Genomic DNA, 17,430 nt, shown 5'->3' with positions numbered 1-17,430 from the left:
GTAGTTTTTCCATGGTGCTCTGAAAGTAGCGCTATGTCTTACGCAATCCCATCTGGCGTGTGGGACTCTTTAGATGCCTCAGGCATGGGTGTCTCAGCTAAGAGGTACCGCCCTGCGCTTTAAGCATCGTCTGCACGACTTTGCTGTTCGTTGCGTGTAAGCTTCTGAGCTTACCGAGTTTCTTCAATTATTCTCATTTTGTGCTGCTTTAAACACAACTATCATAATTGAGCCAGTATTCTCTTTTACATGTTGCCCTGCTTGCTGTACACGTGGTGGTTGCTGTGCTGCTGGTACTTCCTTCATGCAATTTTTGCCCTCCTAATCGAACACTGAACTACAGTAAGCAACCTTTACGTGTTCTTCGATGAACAAGCTGCGGCTCCCTAAGGTGTGCCTATTCGTGTGCATGGGCATAAAGCACGCGAGGAAAGCATCGTGAAAAGTTTTTTGATGTCTGTCCTCATATGCCCTGTACATCATGTACAACCTCATCAACTCCCTTTCGATCCTTTCCTTACCTAATAAGTTAGCTTTCTGGCATAAGCAGCTCACGGAGACCACCGGAGCGCTCAATATTTACACTATGAAGAAGGCATCCAAGCTACAGCCAGGATCCTCCCTCGCAAATTAAATTGCGGGAGCTTCCCACATTAAGCAAGGTAGAAGATGGATGTATTTTAAAAGGTAAGAAAAATGAAAGGAGTGCAACTAATGGCACCTTTAAAGTAGCCCGCGAAGTCCCAATGAGTTAAGCCGTGCACCTGTACACAAATAATCTCACAGTAGTAGGCTAGGCCAGCATTGCAAAAGATTAATTATAATATCACGTCATTCTCTTAAAGACGCAAGCTACTCTGAGGGCAATATTTATTACTCTAAGCTTTTGAGGCCACCTTGTAGCACTAAGACGGCAAGATCGTAGTCCTATACAAGGCGCTATTCTCAATTTTGTTCAGCTGGTGTTGACTTATCTGTAAATGCCCATTCAATCCTAATAACTAGCCAAGCTGGCCTGGAGATTTAAATTCGATGGACGACTGCCTCGCCAGATCCGTTATAGCATTCAACGGTTACTCCAGATTTATTTCCATTCAAACACATTTGAGGCTCACTCTCGGTTGATTCTTGTGTGATAATTCCTCAACCGCTTGGGCTGAGGAACTGCTGACCCTTTACACAGTCACTTACGCATTAGCGCAGTAGTCTTCCGATTCAGCTGAGCAACCCTCTCAGTGAAATCGTTAATTGGCGACTGGAAGCTAGAACTTTACTTCCCAGAGAAATCTTTGAATTACTTCTAGCTTACCAGGAGCTGCCTAGCTACACGTTAAGGATCATAGCTATTCAACGACGTGTGAACATGAGTATGCAATAAATGCAGGGAACTACGCATGCAACAGCGGCAGAGTAGGAAGGAAGACACTTCCATGGCCTGGCAATGTCTTCCTTCCTAGGTGCCACTTCAAGGAAAAAACTGGAGCCTTTAATTAGCCAAACATGGGGAAGAGCGAGACCTCTTCGGGTTCCATCCCATTTACGGGCTTGAGGCTTCAGAATCTTGTGAGAAAACTCAACTTAAAGAATGCGAGCCAGCGGCACTCTCAATGAAAATCTACTGGTCTAAAATGGCTCCGAATTGTCTCCTTCATACTAGAAAGTATCTGACATCAGGGAGTTCATTGAAAACGAGGGGTGTTAGTGGTCTCCATGAAACGCTCTGGCTGGCGCTGGTCTTCCCCTAAGTGACAAAAGTAAGGCTTCTTACACTATTGCTGTACCATTAAGAGAAGCCTTGGCTTCTCTTCTGAAAAGGCTGATCCGAATAGGCTTAGCTGCTCGGGGTCATGGCGGACCCCCGCAGCACATGCTGGATGGGGATGGTCTGCTGCAGCTCCATAGTCTTCCTTTCCATTAACCTCGGATACTCTAATTAAGGCCTCACAGATAGCCGCAGCTTCCAAAGCGGTAAAATCACAGCACTCCTTTATCTGCATTACACGTTTGATATTGATGCTCCGCATAGTTTGTATCTTGCTAATGCATGCGTTAGCGGGGCACCACCATCTTGTGAACTGAGGTGATAGTTCATGAAAATAACCTCACCAAATGTGAGAATCGCGAAGCTCAAGACCTAACTGACCTTATAGTAAGCAACTCTTGAAACATACGCCATGGGAGAGGAGTAGCTGTCTTTAAGGTATCTGATGAGGGACACTGTTGCCCCATCGATTAGGTTTTCGGAGAAACTAAGCTGATTGCAGGTTTTTGGGGTGCTTCCGGTGAGATCAATCATGATACTAGTATATCAGGTCTTCCCGCTGCTACCTTGCAGCTGTTTGTGGTACTGTGTGAATGTTGTGGGCGTGGCACAGCTCTCATTTACCACCAGCAACACCAGACAGAAAAAGAGCGGTAAAGCAGCTTTGGTATCAACCTGCAGAGGCACTGCACAAGCTTTCATACTCTCCATCTAAGAAAAACATGAATAGCGGGTTACATCAGGAGGGAATGACAGACATGGGCGAAGAGTGCTGCTTGTACGAGCTTGCTGGATGACTGAATAGTACATCAGTTGCAAGTACGACACACGCACCAAATGAGAAGTTTAAAATAAGGCTCCAAAGTAGTCAAGCAGGACATGCTTTTGCTTGCTGGGGTATTCAAGGATATAACGAGCAGCTCATCTGTGCCTCGAAAGGAGATACGAAACAGAGATCTGCACAAAGTTTGTTCCAGGTCCAGGGCAAAGCACTGCTGTAACTTTTCTTAAACGATTGCACCCCTGAAAATTTGTGACGGCATCTGCATTTGTTCTGAGAAGAAGTATAAGCGGGACTGTACAAGTGTCGGCATGCGGCGGTGGAGTATGGAAGGAGTCACATAGCTCTTGGCCAAGCAGCATTGTGGAGTTGTGTAGAGCTAGAGGCCATAAAGCTCTGAGCGTGCTGAGGGAAGCAATGAATTGCGAGGGCCCACAGACAATTACAGGGGAAGATGGAGCCAATACTGGTTCACGCTCGGGGCCTCTCGTACTTCTTCCTGGTAAGTCGTTTGGTTTGCTCAGTGGGTCCATTGTCCGCTTGTATGCGACCAATAACCCGAGCTGCGGTAAAAAGCAAAAACTTCCCACAGTGCTAACCAGTAACTTATTGGAGAGATCTAAAGCTGATTGTACTTTTGGCAGAAACCTATCTAAGCATTAATTCAACAAAGACTGCAACGGCAGTTTTTGTTGAATTCATGTCCAGGCAACACAAGCAGCTGCCCACCATTGGCACATCCCCTGGGGTCATTGAGGCCATACTGTTCTTTTAATCACGCCAATCCTAAGATGAATGTGGTGCCTCTCCAGCTCAACTAGATCTTAAGATCACTATTGCACGAGTCCCTGTACAAAAGGACAGTTAGTTAACAGCGCATGACTTATACATGGGGTACCAAGGAGCTCTCACAGAATATTTCCGAGATTATTACGCATCCTGACTAGTTCGTTACTCTTGACCCTAGTTTACCAGACATCTCAGAAAACCAAAATCTGGTGCATCCTATCAACGGGGCAGCCTCAAAATCGGTTTCTCTTCTTCTATAGCCCATATGGCATAATAAGGCTTTTTAAGTAAACTAAAAAACGCGATTATGAAGAAAATATGTGCCAAATACCACTTCGGTGGTGCGTAGTAGGGGAATTTCTATCTGCACATTCAGCGCGCTCAAGAAAGTCGCCAACATGCTGGTCTCTAGAGTGAGCACAGGTTGCCCTTCTATTAAGAAACGTCCACCCCACTCCTTGGTTGAGTCAGCATCAGAAAGAAAAACACAAATAATATCACATTTAAGTGGCGCGCCGTATATGCACGCTGAACAGAGAAGCCAAAACAGCACGTGCAGTTCCTCAAAAACCAAAAACTCGATGGAAAATAACAAGACTCGTTGTGCCTTACGAGAAAACGCTGCTTTTTGGTCGGTTAAAACGAAAGTAGGTGGCTTGTTCTGTCATTGTGGGTGTTACTTTAAATTTGATGTTCGGCAGTGCTGGATCGCACGGAATTTGGTGCTGCAGGGGAAGAATACCTGGGAAAGTAAGCTCTCTTTTACTAGGTAGCGGTGGCACTGGTTTCAAATATCATTCTATACTAAAAAGGGGCCTCTTTATGGTATTAAGGAAGAAGATAGAGTACAGTGGCCCCAATGTCTCCTGATTGTGTTGGCTAGCTATCGTAGAACGCAGGCATGTTAGAGATGAGCACACTGTTCCATGAGCCCATTTCCACAGTGCAACACAGTGATCCCCTTTCCCTAAACTATTTGAGCTTGCTTTAACTCGTGGTTCTTTGGGGGCTCATATCCCTGCCCTCATACACTTGGAACTCCCACCGCAGAAGCTGTCGAGGTCCCCATGCCCCGATAGAGATGCCTTCTAACAATAATTTGTTTGGCTTGGAGCTCCCCATAAGGAATATTGCTATTAACCGCTACTGTACGTGTATCTATACTTCCTATAGTGGCCAACTTCAAAAGTATACAGACAGGCGACATCAGCTTCTATGATTTGTTGCAGCAGCATGCCTAGGAGTGTCCTAGAGGCCTGAAACGACCTCCACACCGGTTTCAAGCTACATCAGCACCGACTTGTATCCACTGTCAGAAACTCATTCCTTATTCATCCGACGCTAGAGTCCCCCTGTCGCACTTACGTCGACGGTCTACACTGGGCAGCTAGAAGCTATCATCCAGGGCGCTAGCAGTGCGCCTCAAGTATAGTTCCATTAGCGTCCAAACATCCAGATCCTATTCTTTGGGGGGGTCTATTGATGGCTGGAGGCTTTAGTTGGCCCTCAACGGGCCATGCCATTTCAATTCATGGCCACGGCAGCCGAGAAAAGCTCGTTGAGAGTTCACCGTTGGCTACAGGAGGAAGACACTAACAGGGAGATATCCAATGTACGCCTCCTCCACCTCTTTAAGCCGCCCTCTCTTGTGACCGCTTCTAAGGGTGCAGTGATAATGAGAGAGGCGCTGACGGAGGAGCCCCACAGTAGCTGTGGAAAAATTTTGCTTTCCCGCCTTCATAATGGGTTGGCGTGCTGTGCGGTCACTGAAAAGGAGCTAATCCGGCTGTATACAGAAAATAACTTCTTAAACAAAAAGGTAAGTTTTAAATACTGCGCGGCGAGAAGGCAACAAGTCCTATTCGAGGGCCTGCTGTTCCTGCTGATGTTATTGCAGCAACAGCAGCTGCGAAACACGCTGCTGAAGTTGTTATTTTCACTTGGGTGCACCCTTAGTCCTATGGCTATTTTTCTATGCTATTGCTGCAGGTCAATGACTTAGTCCCTGCCGTCATTTCTCTGGAAGAGAGGCTGCAGCAGCAGGCAGCGACTGTGATTTTGACGCAAAAGTCGCTCGATACACATCGATATGATTCAGTAGGGCACTGTTGATGCTATATTCTCTGCTGAGCTGAAGCGTCTGGGCATATTTGGCCTCTTGTGCCCTTTAGATATAGCTCTAAGTTATCGAAATAGGCAGACAGTGTGCGTACAGCGCATTTTAGGTATTGTTGCTCGCCATGTTGCTACCGGTGCCATATTTTTGCCCTTGGTATTGCTCTTATCAGCTGTTAATTGCACTTGGTTTCTTGCTGAAGCTGCAATGTCAAATAGGCCACTGCTCTCCAAAGACAAGAGGAGGGTATGAAGTTGACGAACGGAGAGGTGAGTGCGTTTCTGGCTCGCACTATTCTTCTTCACCAACTATGCAAGTGTGGTTGCGCTGCTGCTTTGCTTCGAGTGATTGGCGCTCGTGTACATGTTTACTATGCTTATCGCTTAGCGTCCGATCTCAGCAGCTGTCCCCTCATTACTTCCCTTACTTTATTGCTGCAGCTAGCCAATGCAGAGCGACGTCTGGAAGCTGAGCTTCATGCTCTCTCGGAGCGGCTGAAGGCACTCCAGCAGCAGCACGAGCTACGACAACAGCAACAGGAACGGCGTGCAAATGAGCTTCAAAAACAGCTGGTATTCCACCAGAGTGCTGCTGGTGTTTCTTCTGCAGTTGTCGTGGCACTACCGATGTGTACCTAGGAATGTACCTTGTTTTCCTGGCGCCTTTTTGAATGCACTGCAGCTCTCTTGTGGTGTAGCGCTGCATTCGCTACCGAACTAGTGTTTGTCCATCGAAAGTTTGGCCCTGAGTCACCGTCCTATTCATGTAACTTTGCTCGCATTACCTTCTCTGCCACTTTTGTGGATGTTTTAGGCAGAACAGGTATCAAAGGCTGCAGAAGAGCTGCGGGCCCAGCAACAGAAGCTCCAGCAGCACTTGCAGGAGTTGCAGCACGGGCAGCAATCACTGCAACAGCAGCAACAGCAGCAGCATATACAGCTTAAGCATGAGCATGAGCAACAAGAACAGGGGCAAAGCCAGCTGCAGCAGTCTATTGAGTTACTCAGGGAGGATTGCCAGCGGCTGGCCACGGAACAGCAGCTAATGATGGGCAAAGCTGAGAAGCAAAGCGTAAAGCTGCAGCATCTACAAGAAGAAGTGAACGACTTGTCGTATCTTCGAGGGCCGCAGCAGCAGGAGTACGAGCAGGGGCTAAGACAGGAGCTTAATGAATTGAGGGAACAGCGAAAGGCAGTGGATAGGACCAGCGTGGAATGCTTCCAGTCACTTAAGGAGGAACAACAGGAACAGCGGGTCCAGCAACAAGAGGTGTTGAAAGGACAGCAGGCCCTGGCTGCACAGCTGAATCAGATACAGCTGCAGCAGCAGCGGCTAGAGATGGTCCAGGAGCAGCGTCAGCAGCTGCAAGAGCAGCGCCAGCATCATGATGATAAAGTGAAATGGAGGCTTGAGGACGAGTTAAATCGGTTGCGGAGGAGTGTGAACCCCGAAAACCGACGAAACCTCACCTTTTCAAAAGTTGGTGTTCGATATCCTGCAAAAAAGTCCACAACTCCCATGATGGCACGAGCTCTTAAGGGGCAGCAGCACGAGAAAGATCTCGTGAGTGAGACTAGTGGGGCTGGTGCTGTCCCACTCGCTCGAGGAGTGGTCAAGCCATCTGTCCAAGGGATCCATAGGGGCAGCACAGGTGACTACCTTCTGGGGCGAACATGCGAGGCAACTAGGGTACCCGCCAACACCCTGCCTCTTCTCTGCTTGTTCCGAACAACACGGCATCAAACTATTAGAGCTGGTACAATAGACATGGGGGGCCCTAGGGAAGAGTCTTCTGTTGCTGCTGTGGTTGCTGTTGACGCAGCGGCATCTTATGCAGAAAAAATGCGCAAAGATATTGTGAGGAAGGCTATACAGGGGGCTAGCAGCAGGAGGGTGAGCACGTCTGTGAACCAGGGCCCGTCACCCCCTTTTGCAGCCTTGAGGCACGACAGCGCTTCGCCTACAAGAACAGCAGCCTCAGGGGTGGCGCGTGGAACTTTACAGCAGATGATGCAGCACCAAGGTCACCCCCAAAGTGGAAGGCTCCTTTCGTCTCTTTCGTGCCTGCAGCAGGCACACGAAGCGAAGCCAGCAAGTGTCTGGGGAGCTGACGCTCTTCGTGCGGCTACTGTAGAGGCTCTCATGTTGAAAGCAAGGCTGCAAGTTGCCACTGCTGAACTTGAGGTGCTCCGTTTGAAGGAAAAAAGAGCAGAAAAGAGAGACGCTGGGGCTTCCTCTATGGTAGACGGGCAGAGCATTGTTCAGTGCCATACAACACACAGCAAAGAGCGCCGGTGGGCCGCTCCACAGGACTTCGATCAACACAGTAGGCCTCAAACAAAGACAGGCAAAGAGTGATAGCGTACCTTTGTTTTAGCATCGTTTGTGTGCCTACGGACGCTGGGGTCTTTAAAAAATCCACTGTACACAGAGTGGAATCATCTGTGGCACACAGACTCATGAGGCCTTATGCAATAGTGTCCCATCTGCGAGCAGAACGTGGGCAAACCATTGGTTTTCTGGTCGCAAAGTATTTTCAGAATCCGTTAGCCAAATGTTCATGCTTCCCAAGATCTCCTTTATCGAACACACTGTTGCAGACAAGCTGTGGACATGCCACTATGCACGCCAGGGAAATTCTTGGAGGCTTCGATATTTATTACGGGTGAAAAGGAAAAAGAATGTGCCCTTGTGTACGAAAGCGTATTTCATTGTGGGTCTCTGGATGGTCTGGATATGCTCATTACGTTGCTTCGCCCTTATACTTGTCTACATCATCTTTTGTACAATGCATTGCTCCCACAGTGTTACCATCTCGTGCATCCCACGCATATATTCACACAAAGTTTTCTGAACTGTAATTGTCACTTTCTTGGTACAACGAACGTATTGAATGAGCTGTGGGCCTTCCTAACTAGAGGGAAAATACAACGCGGTTAACTAGTAGTGGGCGACAACATCCTCTAGCTTGCAGCCCGCATGATTTTAACAGCTACGAATTTAGTGCATACACAAGGTTACTTGTCCACTTTACTATTTATTTGGTCTTCCTTTCTATTGTATCTTGGCTATAAGTACATTCAGTTTGTCGGATGCATGAGCTTTCAGAGTTGGCCAATTCTTCAGAGCACCAACCAGCTGAGTGACATGGGGGTCTTTCTACACTTTGCTCAAGTATTAAGATACCGGTCTAGTTCCGCTTGTGTTTACTTCCAGGGCTTACAGTCTAGTGCGGTGCACCATTCCCTCTGCCGGTTTTGCTTCCGCAGCAGGGCCGCATGTAACGATAACCCAGTGATGCGACGAAGGCAGCCATCCACACTACTGCCTTGGCTTTGTTAAACAAGAAAAATAACACAGCTACGGTTTAGGCTGGGACGACGTGAAAGCAGGTCTTCCTTCGGACTAAGGAATCAAGTGAATGATACCTCGCGTTGGCCTCGAGAAAAGGAATCCGTATGTTATGTACTAATCTCAGCTAGCACATACGCAGTTTGTCAAGCTATGTTTGAATGCGACGTGTCAAGGTAGCCATTCGCTGCACGTTTTGTGGTTGCGGTGGCTGACCCACAGTACTGTATTGGTCATCCGGCAACCAGGTGAGTAAGCGCTGCGTGGTGCACCAACCCTGCCTCCTTTCTACCGCTCTCGTGATGGCACTAAATAGCTCCTTCCTTCTACTCAAGATGCTGTCATAAATCTGATGCAGTGCCTCTGAACGCTGATATACCAAAATTGCTTCAGCGCTGATCATCTGTCCCGAGAGATTGAAAGGGAGCTGTGGGCAGCCCCACAAACATTCAAACAGCACCCCGAATGGCTGCAAATGCAACAGTCTCATGAACTGGTGCAATAGAAGCATTCGGTTCCCACTTAAAACGACCCTAAAACTCGCGAGAACACTGGGTTCTCCCGACTGTTGCTTAAAAGAGGAGACCCTAACAAATAAGTCGCCATCCTCCAAATCTTTGAACCCAATACGCAATTGTTGGGTCTGATAGCATTCTTATCAGTCTCAATAATGCGTGATTAAGCGCTATGCTTTTACGGTCTGGTTTGTCCCTGTTTTTTGTCGAGCCGTACAGTTGGGGTAATATCAGCTTTACGGGCCCCCTACAAATAACGGAGGCCTACGAGGACCACCATGAAAGGTCCACCGCCGCCGCACTTTGCCTTGTCGCATTCAAAGTTTTGGGGTCAAACGACCCATCACGTGCATCCTCATGCCTGAAGAACAGTCAGTAGATGCACCCTCTGCGTCTGCACCTACCAGGTTTCATGCGAGAATGAAAAAGAGGGCAGCTCAAGCAACGCAGGCCAGGCCCATCGGTCAACAAGCATCTGAGAATCCGAAGTTGCACAGTGAGGCAGCAGCTAGCAACCACAAGGCTTATATGACAGCTATAGATATCCCACCTGTGTGTCCTGGGAGACCATATAATGCAGACTCCATCGAACACCGTCTCCGACTGGGCGATTGCCCGCTGCATGGGTTGGGACTAGCCAGCAACAAGGGTTGGACCCGAAGACCTGAGCAAAGCAAGCGCAAAGGAGAGAAAACCAAACAGGTAGCAGGGGAGAGCCGAGGTAATAGGAGCAGGAGGGAGTGCACATGCGACGGTAGAGGGCACTGGGCAAAAAGCGTCAACAACACAGGCAAAAACTTTGGCATGAGCGGCTAAAAATCCAATGAGCTTGGTGCTGCATTTCCTGCTTCCATTGAAACGGCGGTGCTGCTGACCTGTTCAATGTTTCTGCCAGCTCCAAGGTCGTATCTGTTTCTGTCAAAACTAGCCTGATCCATATTCTCAATTGTTGTAGAGTTCTGCGTTCACGCAAACGACTTGATTTGTGCCAAAGCCCCATGCGACCTGCCTCTATGCAGCAGCTTTAACAATGCCTCAGCACCACGGGAGCCATAGAAAGGAGCTGCGAACAAGGGTATACGTAGCAGCATATCTAGCCAGCTGCGATCTTTTGCACTTTTCACGGGTGTGCATCGTCCTTACCTTTAAGACAAGGTTGAGGTGGAAGCGGGTGAACGGCACCAGGGCAAAGATGAGGAGCATCGACAGGAACAAGACCAAGCAGGCATAAATATACTCTGTTACCTTGATGGCCGAAGGCGTTGGGGCTCCTGGGTGTGGTAAACGCCCTGGAGGAGGGGCTGTAACCCTTTCAGCTAGCCCATAAAAGGAGCTGATGAAAAGGTGGTAAAACCTGGGGGATGAAGGAAAGAGCACGCAGCACTTGATATGAAAAGCAAAGCAGTAGCCGCGAAACCAGATAGAGCGTGTTCTTAGCCTGTAGAGTCGTCCTAAAATCCGTAACCGAGGAATAAAAGAGAATGCGGCAGGGTAGCTGCAGAGCAGCAGCTGGTTGAACACATAACTAAATTGCATGAAGTAGCTCCAGGGTATACGGGAGTAGGGGGAGGAGGTTTTGCAAAACTATTGGCCTACGTGTGGATGAACACAAAAGTGAGACACGCGAGGGCGTAGAGAAGCAACTGTAAGAAGAATCGACGGTTGAAGAAGCCCACGCAATTGTTGATCCAAGGGCAATGATGATCCATGTTTAGCACACTGAGCAGATTGGTAGACGTCATACAAGAGCAATAATCGCGTTGGGATGCACGTGAGCTTCTAGTGCCACAGTGCTACACATACTTTGAGAAGGGAAAAAATACTTCAGCGAAAGCGAAGACACACATGAAGCGGGCGTAAGCTGCCGGAGGCAGTATACACCTCACAGTATTAGCTAAGGTAAAGATCAGGACAAGGGAGGTTGGAGGGGAGACTTGAACTTTTTAGGAATACAGCCTTACCATCGCCCGCAAGCCGAACAATGATGTGTCCTGTCGGGTTTCCAGACGTTGCATACTTTGCAGTACCTCCTTCTTTTGCTTTCGTCGCCCATGTAAAATCCCCAGTGTGGAGGGACCTGGCCAGGGTCCGTGAATACAGCCTTAAAAAATGCTCCAAGTTGCAATACGAAGAGCAAGTGGAAAACGCAAAAGAGCCCCACCGAAAACAAGGAGAAAGAATCGTACAACATTGGCAGCAAAAGGATAGACAAATACCCGAAGTATATAAAAAACATCAGGAGTATCACTGCAAACAAAAAGCAGCCACCGCCACTGCCCACTCGCCTGTGGGAAATCGCTCCGAGGGGTCCCGGTGGGCCCCCTCCCTCCCCACTTCCTGCAACCCTACCAGGGGCCCCTGTTGAAGCCGCAGGGGCACCAGAGAGCCGGCGACCATTGGTTGGAGTACTCGATGGCCCTATGCTTACTGGAGAGCCCTCGGAAGGCGGCGGATGTCCATGGACCCCTGTGTACGGAGTGCCGAGAGGATACATCTTAGCCCTGCAGGAACTTTAAAAATATGCTGCTCTCGCTTTCGGCCTGTCGGCGGCAGGGAGTGGCCTATGGGGAGTGCTTGCCGGTCCAAGACTCCAGATGGAGAGATGACGAGCAGGATCTGTGTCTGCTTGCGGAAAATAAGTACGCCTTGGGGCCCGTATCTTGCCGTGCTTGTTTTACGCACTGGGGCTCTAGGGGCCCCTCTACGAAATACACTCTCGGCCTCGGTTGCCCCCGTTTCAAACACTCAGGAGCCACAAAACCACGATAGGACCCCCTAAAGGGGCCCCTGGAACGAACGTTTGCCGGGGCTTCTGGCTGCAGCGGGAGGGCCCGTGTCTACTGAGCTAGGGCATAGGGTTTGGGGTTGGTAGCAGCCTTTGACTCTTTAATATGCGCTCAATCCACTCAAGAATCAAACGGTAGCCAGGGGAAGCAAAGAAGGAAAGGGTTATGTGTGCTGGTATCGCTGTACAGCAGCAGCTGCTGCTGCGTAGTTACAGCCGCAGTCGACACGCCGTGAGGCAGAGCAGCGGAGAGTCTCCTTCTGAAACGTTGCGAGCCCCTCGATCCCTCTCCGGGTACACTTTCGACCTCAGTTATTCTCAGGAAAGGGAGGAGATTGGACGGTTCATTGGGGCCCCCAGGCGTGGCGCGCACTTGGCCGGCCGCTTCAGCTACCGTTGCAGCGGTGCTTGTTGGGTTTGCCACGAAAATTGGAGCATTACCGCTTCTTCCCCATAATCAAGTCACCAGGAAGCAATAGTATTGTCCTAGTATTAAGATTTCGAGGCAGAAAAACGTTTTCAAATTCCTGTTGTCACCTCCGGCTACCCCAGTGGGCCGGCCCCCAGTCGGCAGCGCTGTTTCCTGCGCGTTTCCACATGCCTGAAATCTGTTCAGTACGGCAGGTGGGAGGCAAGAGACAAAGCAGTGCCACAAATCAGCTTATTTTAGGCTTATATGGTGAGAATAGAACCTGTAGAACACTATTTTGAGTGTAGCCACCGTTTTCCCTCGGCGACAATTCAAAGCTATGTGCGGCAACCCCATTTTCAACATATCCACAAACAGAGGCCTTTTACAAGCCCTTATGCACTTAGTTATACTTTGAACTACGAAGAGAAACAAAACAAAATGACCAGGACTGCCGCCAGCACACTATCCATGGAACTGCATGTAGATCACCAGAAGATGGATGAAGACGTGCAGAAGCGGTTTGTCTTCAAGTCCATCCTCTGCCCCCAACTTTGGTTGACCTCCAATATAAAGTACAGATGTGGGTAGCTAGTAACTGAAACAGGTTTTCCACAGTAGCCCCAGATCGCTACCCGCCGGGGATCCAAGCACTCTTTACTACTACTTCAGGGGACGGAAAGCAATATGCCACTTATTAGAAGCGCTCAGATTTTCGATTTTTGGCTACTGTTCAATTTGAGGAGGAGGGAATCTGGAGGGGAGCAGCGCGGTGTTGAGTTACTGCAGCTCGCCCTCCGGGGGTGTCCTTAAAAGTCTAAGCTGCCCTTAGGCAGCCTTAAGGGCCACAGTCTGGGATCCGTGGATGCAGAGGCAGGCGTGATCGCCTAGGTAAATATCGCTCAAACTGCAACTGCACACACGAGGAAAACGCTGGCGAAAATTCTTTGCTCACATCCTCCACTTTATGGGCGGTAACACCTAGTGCAGCTGCCAACAGTGTCCCTGTTCTAGCTAGAAAGTCGTACTTTCTTTGTGGCTTTCCTCTGGAGCCCCGCTGGGGCCCCTTATCTCAACTGAGTTTGCTTATTGCCATTTGTTTCTGCACCAATAAAATAAATGCAAAGAAGATACAAGCATACAATACTAGCAGAAGAGTCGTTTCGGCATGTCGCTGCACTTGTCGGATGGCATCTTGTTTACTTTGTGCTGCCTCGACAGAGGGCTGCGACTCTTCGTTCTGAACAGCTGAGGACCTCATTAAACCCTCCGAATAAGGCATCAAAGGTATCCCTAATGGTAACATCATTACAAAACCCTGGGCTTTCGGCTTGCTCTGTGGAACCATAGCTTGAGGTACACGATCCGCTTGCATCGGCAGGGCAATGGGGTATGGCTGAACTGCCATCAATTTATCAGGTGCACCTTGGGATGGATCCGACGAAAGCTGGCCATGTGAATCCGATACACCTCTTGCTTCTCCTGTTACTTGGACTGACGTTCTTGGCCCCGCACCTGGTATTGCCAAAGTGAATCCTGGCTTATTTACTTCTCGAAAAAGTGGTGCTGTCGGTGTTTCTTCAGCCAAAGGCATATCGTGTGGGTACAGCGGCACCTGTTGTCCAAGTTGTTTGGAGTGTTCGCCTGTTGTAGATGCTGGATGGCGCTGCTCTTCCGTTGCCGCTTCGTAGCGCTCCCCGAGGTATATCTCCGGAGCCCCTGCTGATGCCACCACGGATATTTGGGCCTTGAACAGCATCAGCAGTATCAACATTGCCCTCAGCTGATTCGCAAAAGGGACATATCTGATATTCCAGCGTGGAAGAATTTTCGTTGCTACACACGCTGGGGCTGCTTCCATTGGATTGGCTGATGAACTGGGACACCTAGAAGCAAACCAGATGGTTGTAGTCTGACCACATCTGATTCATTTCACCTAAGAGGAAAGCCGCAAGTATTGAGCTGATGGGGATTGGGTATTTATCTTCGAGCGTGTTTGCACAGATGTTCTAGTGAGTACACATAAACCGCTGGCCTCGTTCTGGGGGTCTCTGTGTTAACGCTGGTGAAATACCGTACATTGATTATTGACATGATATATTCAAACTATGCACAATGAAATTCAAGGTTTCAAATGGATCAGAATTAGGAACGGCTTAAGAAATGCGATATCTTGTGCCCAGTGGGTGGAAAGCCCCGTTCCCCTGCATAAAGCAAAAGCATTCAGAACCCCTAAACTCTTACTTTATCCGCCAGCTTTACAGCCTCATATCCCGTTCTCTAAGCCGGAGGATTCTGTCTTCTGCCTTCCTAGATCAATTGACAGATCATATGTTTTCAGGGTGCCGACGGTCAATACCCTCGTCGGACGCGGAGGTGGCCTGTATCAGTAAGAGGGAGCTCATTATCAAAAAGCAGCCTTTTCATAAACACACCGGCAATTTAAGGGTCTAATTTGATGTAATCGCGCTTTTTTAGGTTATCGTAGGTTTCATACGAAATAGAAATTGATGCTGGTTGTCCTATTGAAGTTTACGTATGGTGGCCTCTGCCTCTAACAAACAATATAAGAAACCCTCAAATGCCACTATTTATGTCATATACCACCCGGTTTATCTCTCATTCCATTACAGAGAAGTTCGGCAATGAGAAAGACCGTATTGCTAGTGTGCATGCACCTTGTCCCCTGGAGCGTTGCGAAAATTCGCCCACAGTTGCGTATAGGTACTTAGCACATGGCCATACGGCACTCATTCAAATAGTCGTATGGCATTGATTTCTCTTTTCAGCAAAGAGGACAAGTGAATAACCTTAAAATTCGATACCGAATGTTATCTGAATAATAATACAATAGAACTTACTCAAGCATGACGTTGCCCACTTTTCGTGCTCCCCCCTCCCCTTCCCAATCTGGTGTTAAGGATCATACGCCTTCATGTCACAGGTCTATAGTTCAGAAATTCTAACATCCCACAGTAAACCTCGAGGTGCCGCTTCCCTGTTTACACCCTCAGCACGGTTCCAATGAAGGAAACACGTATGTGACCACGCTTTGATTGAATTTAAGAAAAAACATTTTAGCGTGTTTCATAAAGAGTTCCTTTGCCCTTCTGCTCTCCTCTCTGCACTGCTCCAACATGAGGTGAATGAGGACAGCTCACGCGCGGGTTGCACAACGCTGTGAGCACTTCGAGTTTTCCTGTAAAGGGCCACTAAGTACAATCCTCGCTATAGCTGCAGCACTTACGCCTAGCTGTGCCCTAGTCTCTTTTTTCTTCCTTTTAATACGGCCTAGGCCCTTCTACTACACCACTTTTAATATTGAGTTAACGGTCTTCTCCAGCCAGTCAAATACATTAACAACCGAACCAAGTAGTCAGTTCTTTACTAATTCTTTGTCGATATAGGTAATATTGCTGCGGTTGTGCACAATAGCTTCTATGTAAACTCAGCTGTGAAACTTGAGTTGCGGGATGGGTGTAGTAGCTCTCACTTTAGTTGCTTTTCTTCCATGAAACCCGTCCTCTGGTGATTTCATTGTAGATTCGTGCCTCTAGCTGCTTTAGTCACAGTAGTCAGACCGCTCTAACAGGTACTATACCTGGCAGTCTACGGAACACTAGTAACATTTGATCAGAACCTAGCAGAGTACTGACTCTTTTCGGTGGCTGCTTGTATACATTCTCCGGTGCAGAGTACCTGAATTCGACAAGAACCATTGCTTTACCTACTGCGTGTGCTCTAGTAGCTACGTACAGCTAGCTTTGGATGGCTATACTGCCTAGAGGTTGCAGCTATGATTAACCGGCACCCCAAGGGATTTGAGCACAACGAGCTTAGTGGGCAGCGCTTTACTTTGGAAATTTCCACTACACTACCTACTCTTAGTATGAAACTAGTAGAGGGCTCTATATTTGGATTGTGTGCTCTTATATCTTGTAGCAGTCCACATAAGGTCTCCGTATGGAGACGCTGAATCCCAGAATGCCTAAGAGCTTAATAAATGTAATTCGTCGTAGCGCAAGAGAGCTTCCTTCTTCGGTTGCGCCCGTCCCTCATGGTTCCGAAGTGAAGGAAGAGTAACAGTTACGGTTTAGCTGTACCACCTGAAAACTCCGACCATTGACAGCCAGTTGGACATAGCACGCTGTGCACATGTAAACAGCATTGGGTGTTGTTGCACTGAGCTAACAGTACCCTGCAGTATAAAACAAATGCGAACAGAAAGTCGGTCGATTTTCTATCAAGTCTTTCAAGCTTGACCTGAAGAGTAGAGAGCGCTCATGTGAATGCTTAGCCCAATCTTCCCTGAGTTCGCGCAATTTGAACATATGCCTCTCTATTTCGCACCTGTCCGCCGACACCAACTGCGTGCAGGACAGCCAAAGTGTTCCTGACCTGTTGCCACTCCTCAGGCAGGCATAAGTGTGAAAATGAAAATCAGTGCAAATGCGAGAGGGCAATATGCATCAACCGCTTGGGAGAGGTAAAACGGTAGAATATTATACCATGGTTCTTCATATTTTCGCGCAGCAGAAGGCTCACAATTTTTAGCGCTCCGACGACAGCGAGGCATCTTGTCCTTGATGTCGTAGTGGTTTCGCCCTCGTTGGTTGTTGGATAATGTCTATCTCACTAGTCTCAAAATAAGCAGTAGATCAGTAGTGCCCGCGACCCTCAGAAAGCAAGGTTTGCATGCTAACACAACCAATGAATGCAGCATGGTCGATTTTCAAGACGTAGAGCATGCATCGGGAAGAATGTAGAGTGAGCACAACTGAGTACCTCTGCATAAATCTGGGTGTACAGAATACCTTACCAATCAGAAGTGGCAACATTTCAATCAATGCGCATTGATAAAGGAGTGCTTTTCCGACGGAAAATGCACTGGCTGGCAGCTGTGACTGTGAATCTAGGAGAGC

At 48.4% G+C, this 17,430-nt stretch overlaps 2 protein-coding genes across 2 annotated transcripts; one reads left to right on the top strand and one right to left on the bottom strand.

The window, feature by feature from the left end:
- The first annotated feature begins 5,696 nt into the window (after positions 1-5,696).
- Positions 5,697-7,806, top strand: LOC34621592. The gene is made up of 3 exons (XM_026334687.1): positions 5,697-6,020; positions 6,262-6,315; positions 6,532-7,806. Exons 1-3 carry the CDS (start codon positions 5,697-5,699, stop codon positions 7,804-7,806), a joined length of 1,653 nt encoding a protein of 550 aa, XP_026190472.1.
- Positions 7,807-8,502: 696 nt separating this feature from the next.
- Positions 8,503-11,808, bottom strand: LOC34621593 (probable protein S-acyltransferase 14). The gene is made up of 7 exons (XM_026334686.1): positions 11,664-11,808; positions 11,276-11,594; positions 10,911-11,033; positions 10,458-10,668; positions 10,190-10,273; positions 9,865-9,978; positions 8,503-8,607 (listed from the first exon to the last, which is right to left on the bottom strand). The coding sequence occupies exons 1-7, from the start codon at positions 11,806-11,808 to the stop codon at positions 8,503-8,505; spliced, it is 1,101 nt and encodes a 366-aa protein (XP_026190471.1).
- Positions 11,809-17,430: the final 5,622 nt, after the last annotated feature.

This window comes from Cyclospora cayetanensis, unplaced genomic scaffold (genome assembly GCF_002999335.1).
Source record: "Cyclospora cayetanensis isolate NF1_C8 unplaced genomic scaffold, CcayRef3 CcayRef3_contig_48, whole genome shotgun sequence".
Lineage (NCBI taxonomy): Eukaryota > Apicomplexa > Conoidasida > Eucoccidiorida > Eimeriidae > Cyclospora > Cyclospora cayetanensis.
Note: the sequence above shows the minus strand (reverse complement) of the source record. Positions and strands in the feature narration are given on the sequence as shown.

Excerpts from the sequence above, each read along its gene's own strand:
- LOC34621592 (XM_026334687.1), top strand. The coding sequence starts at position 5,697 with ATGAAGTTGACGAACGGAGAGGTGAGTGCGTTTCTGGCTCGCACTATT. Across the intron at positions 6,021-6,261 it reads ATGAGCTTCAAAAACAGCTG|GCAGAACAGGTATCAAAGGC; the intron begins GTATTCCACCAG and ends TGGATGTTTTAG. Across the intron at positions 6,316-6,531 it reads GGGCCCAGCAACAGAAGCTC|CATCTACAAGAAGAAGTGAA; the intron begins CAGCAGCACTTG and ends GTAAAGCTGCAG.
- LOC34621593 (XM_026334686.1), bottom strand. The coding sequence starts at position 11,808 with ATGTATCCTCTCGGCACTCCGTACACAGGGGTCCATGGACATCCGCCG. Across the intron at positions 11,595-11,663 it reads GGCTTCAACAGGGGCCCCTG|TGGGCAGTGGCGGTGGCTGC; the intron begins GTAGGGTTGCAG and ends CCCACAGGCGAG. Across the intron at positions 11,034-11,275 it reads TGTTCGGCTTGCGGGCGATG|TGTGCTAAACATGGATCATC; the intron begins GTAAGGCTGTAT and ends CAATCTGCTCAG.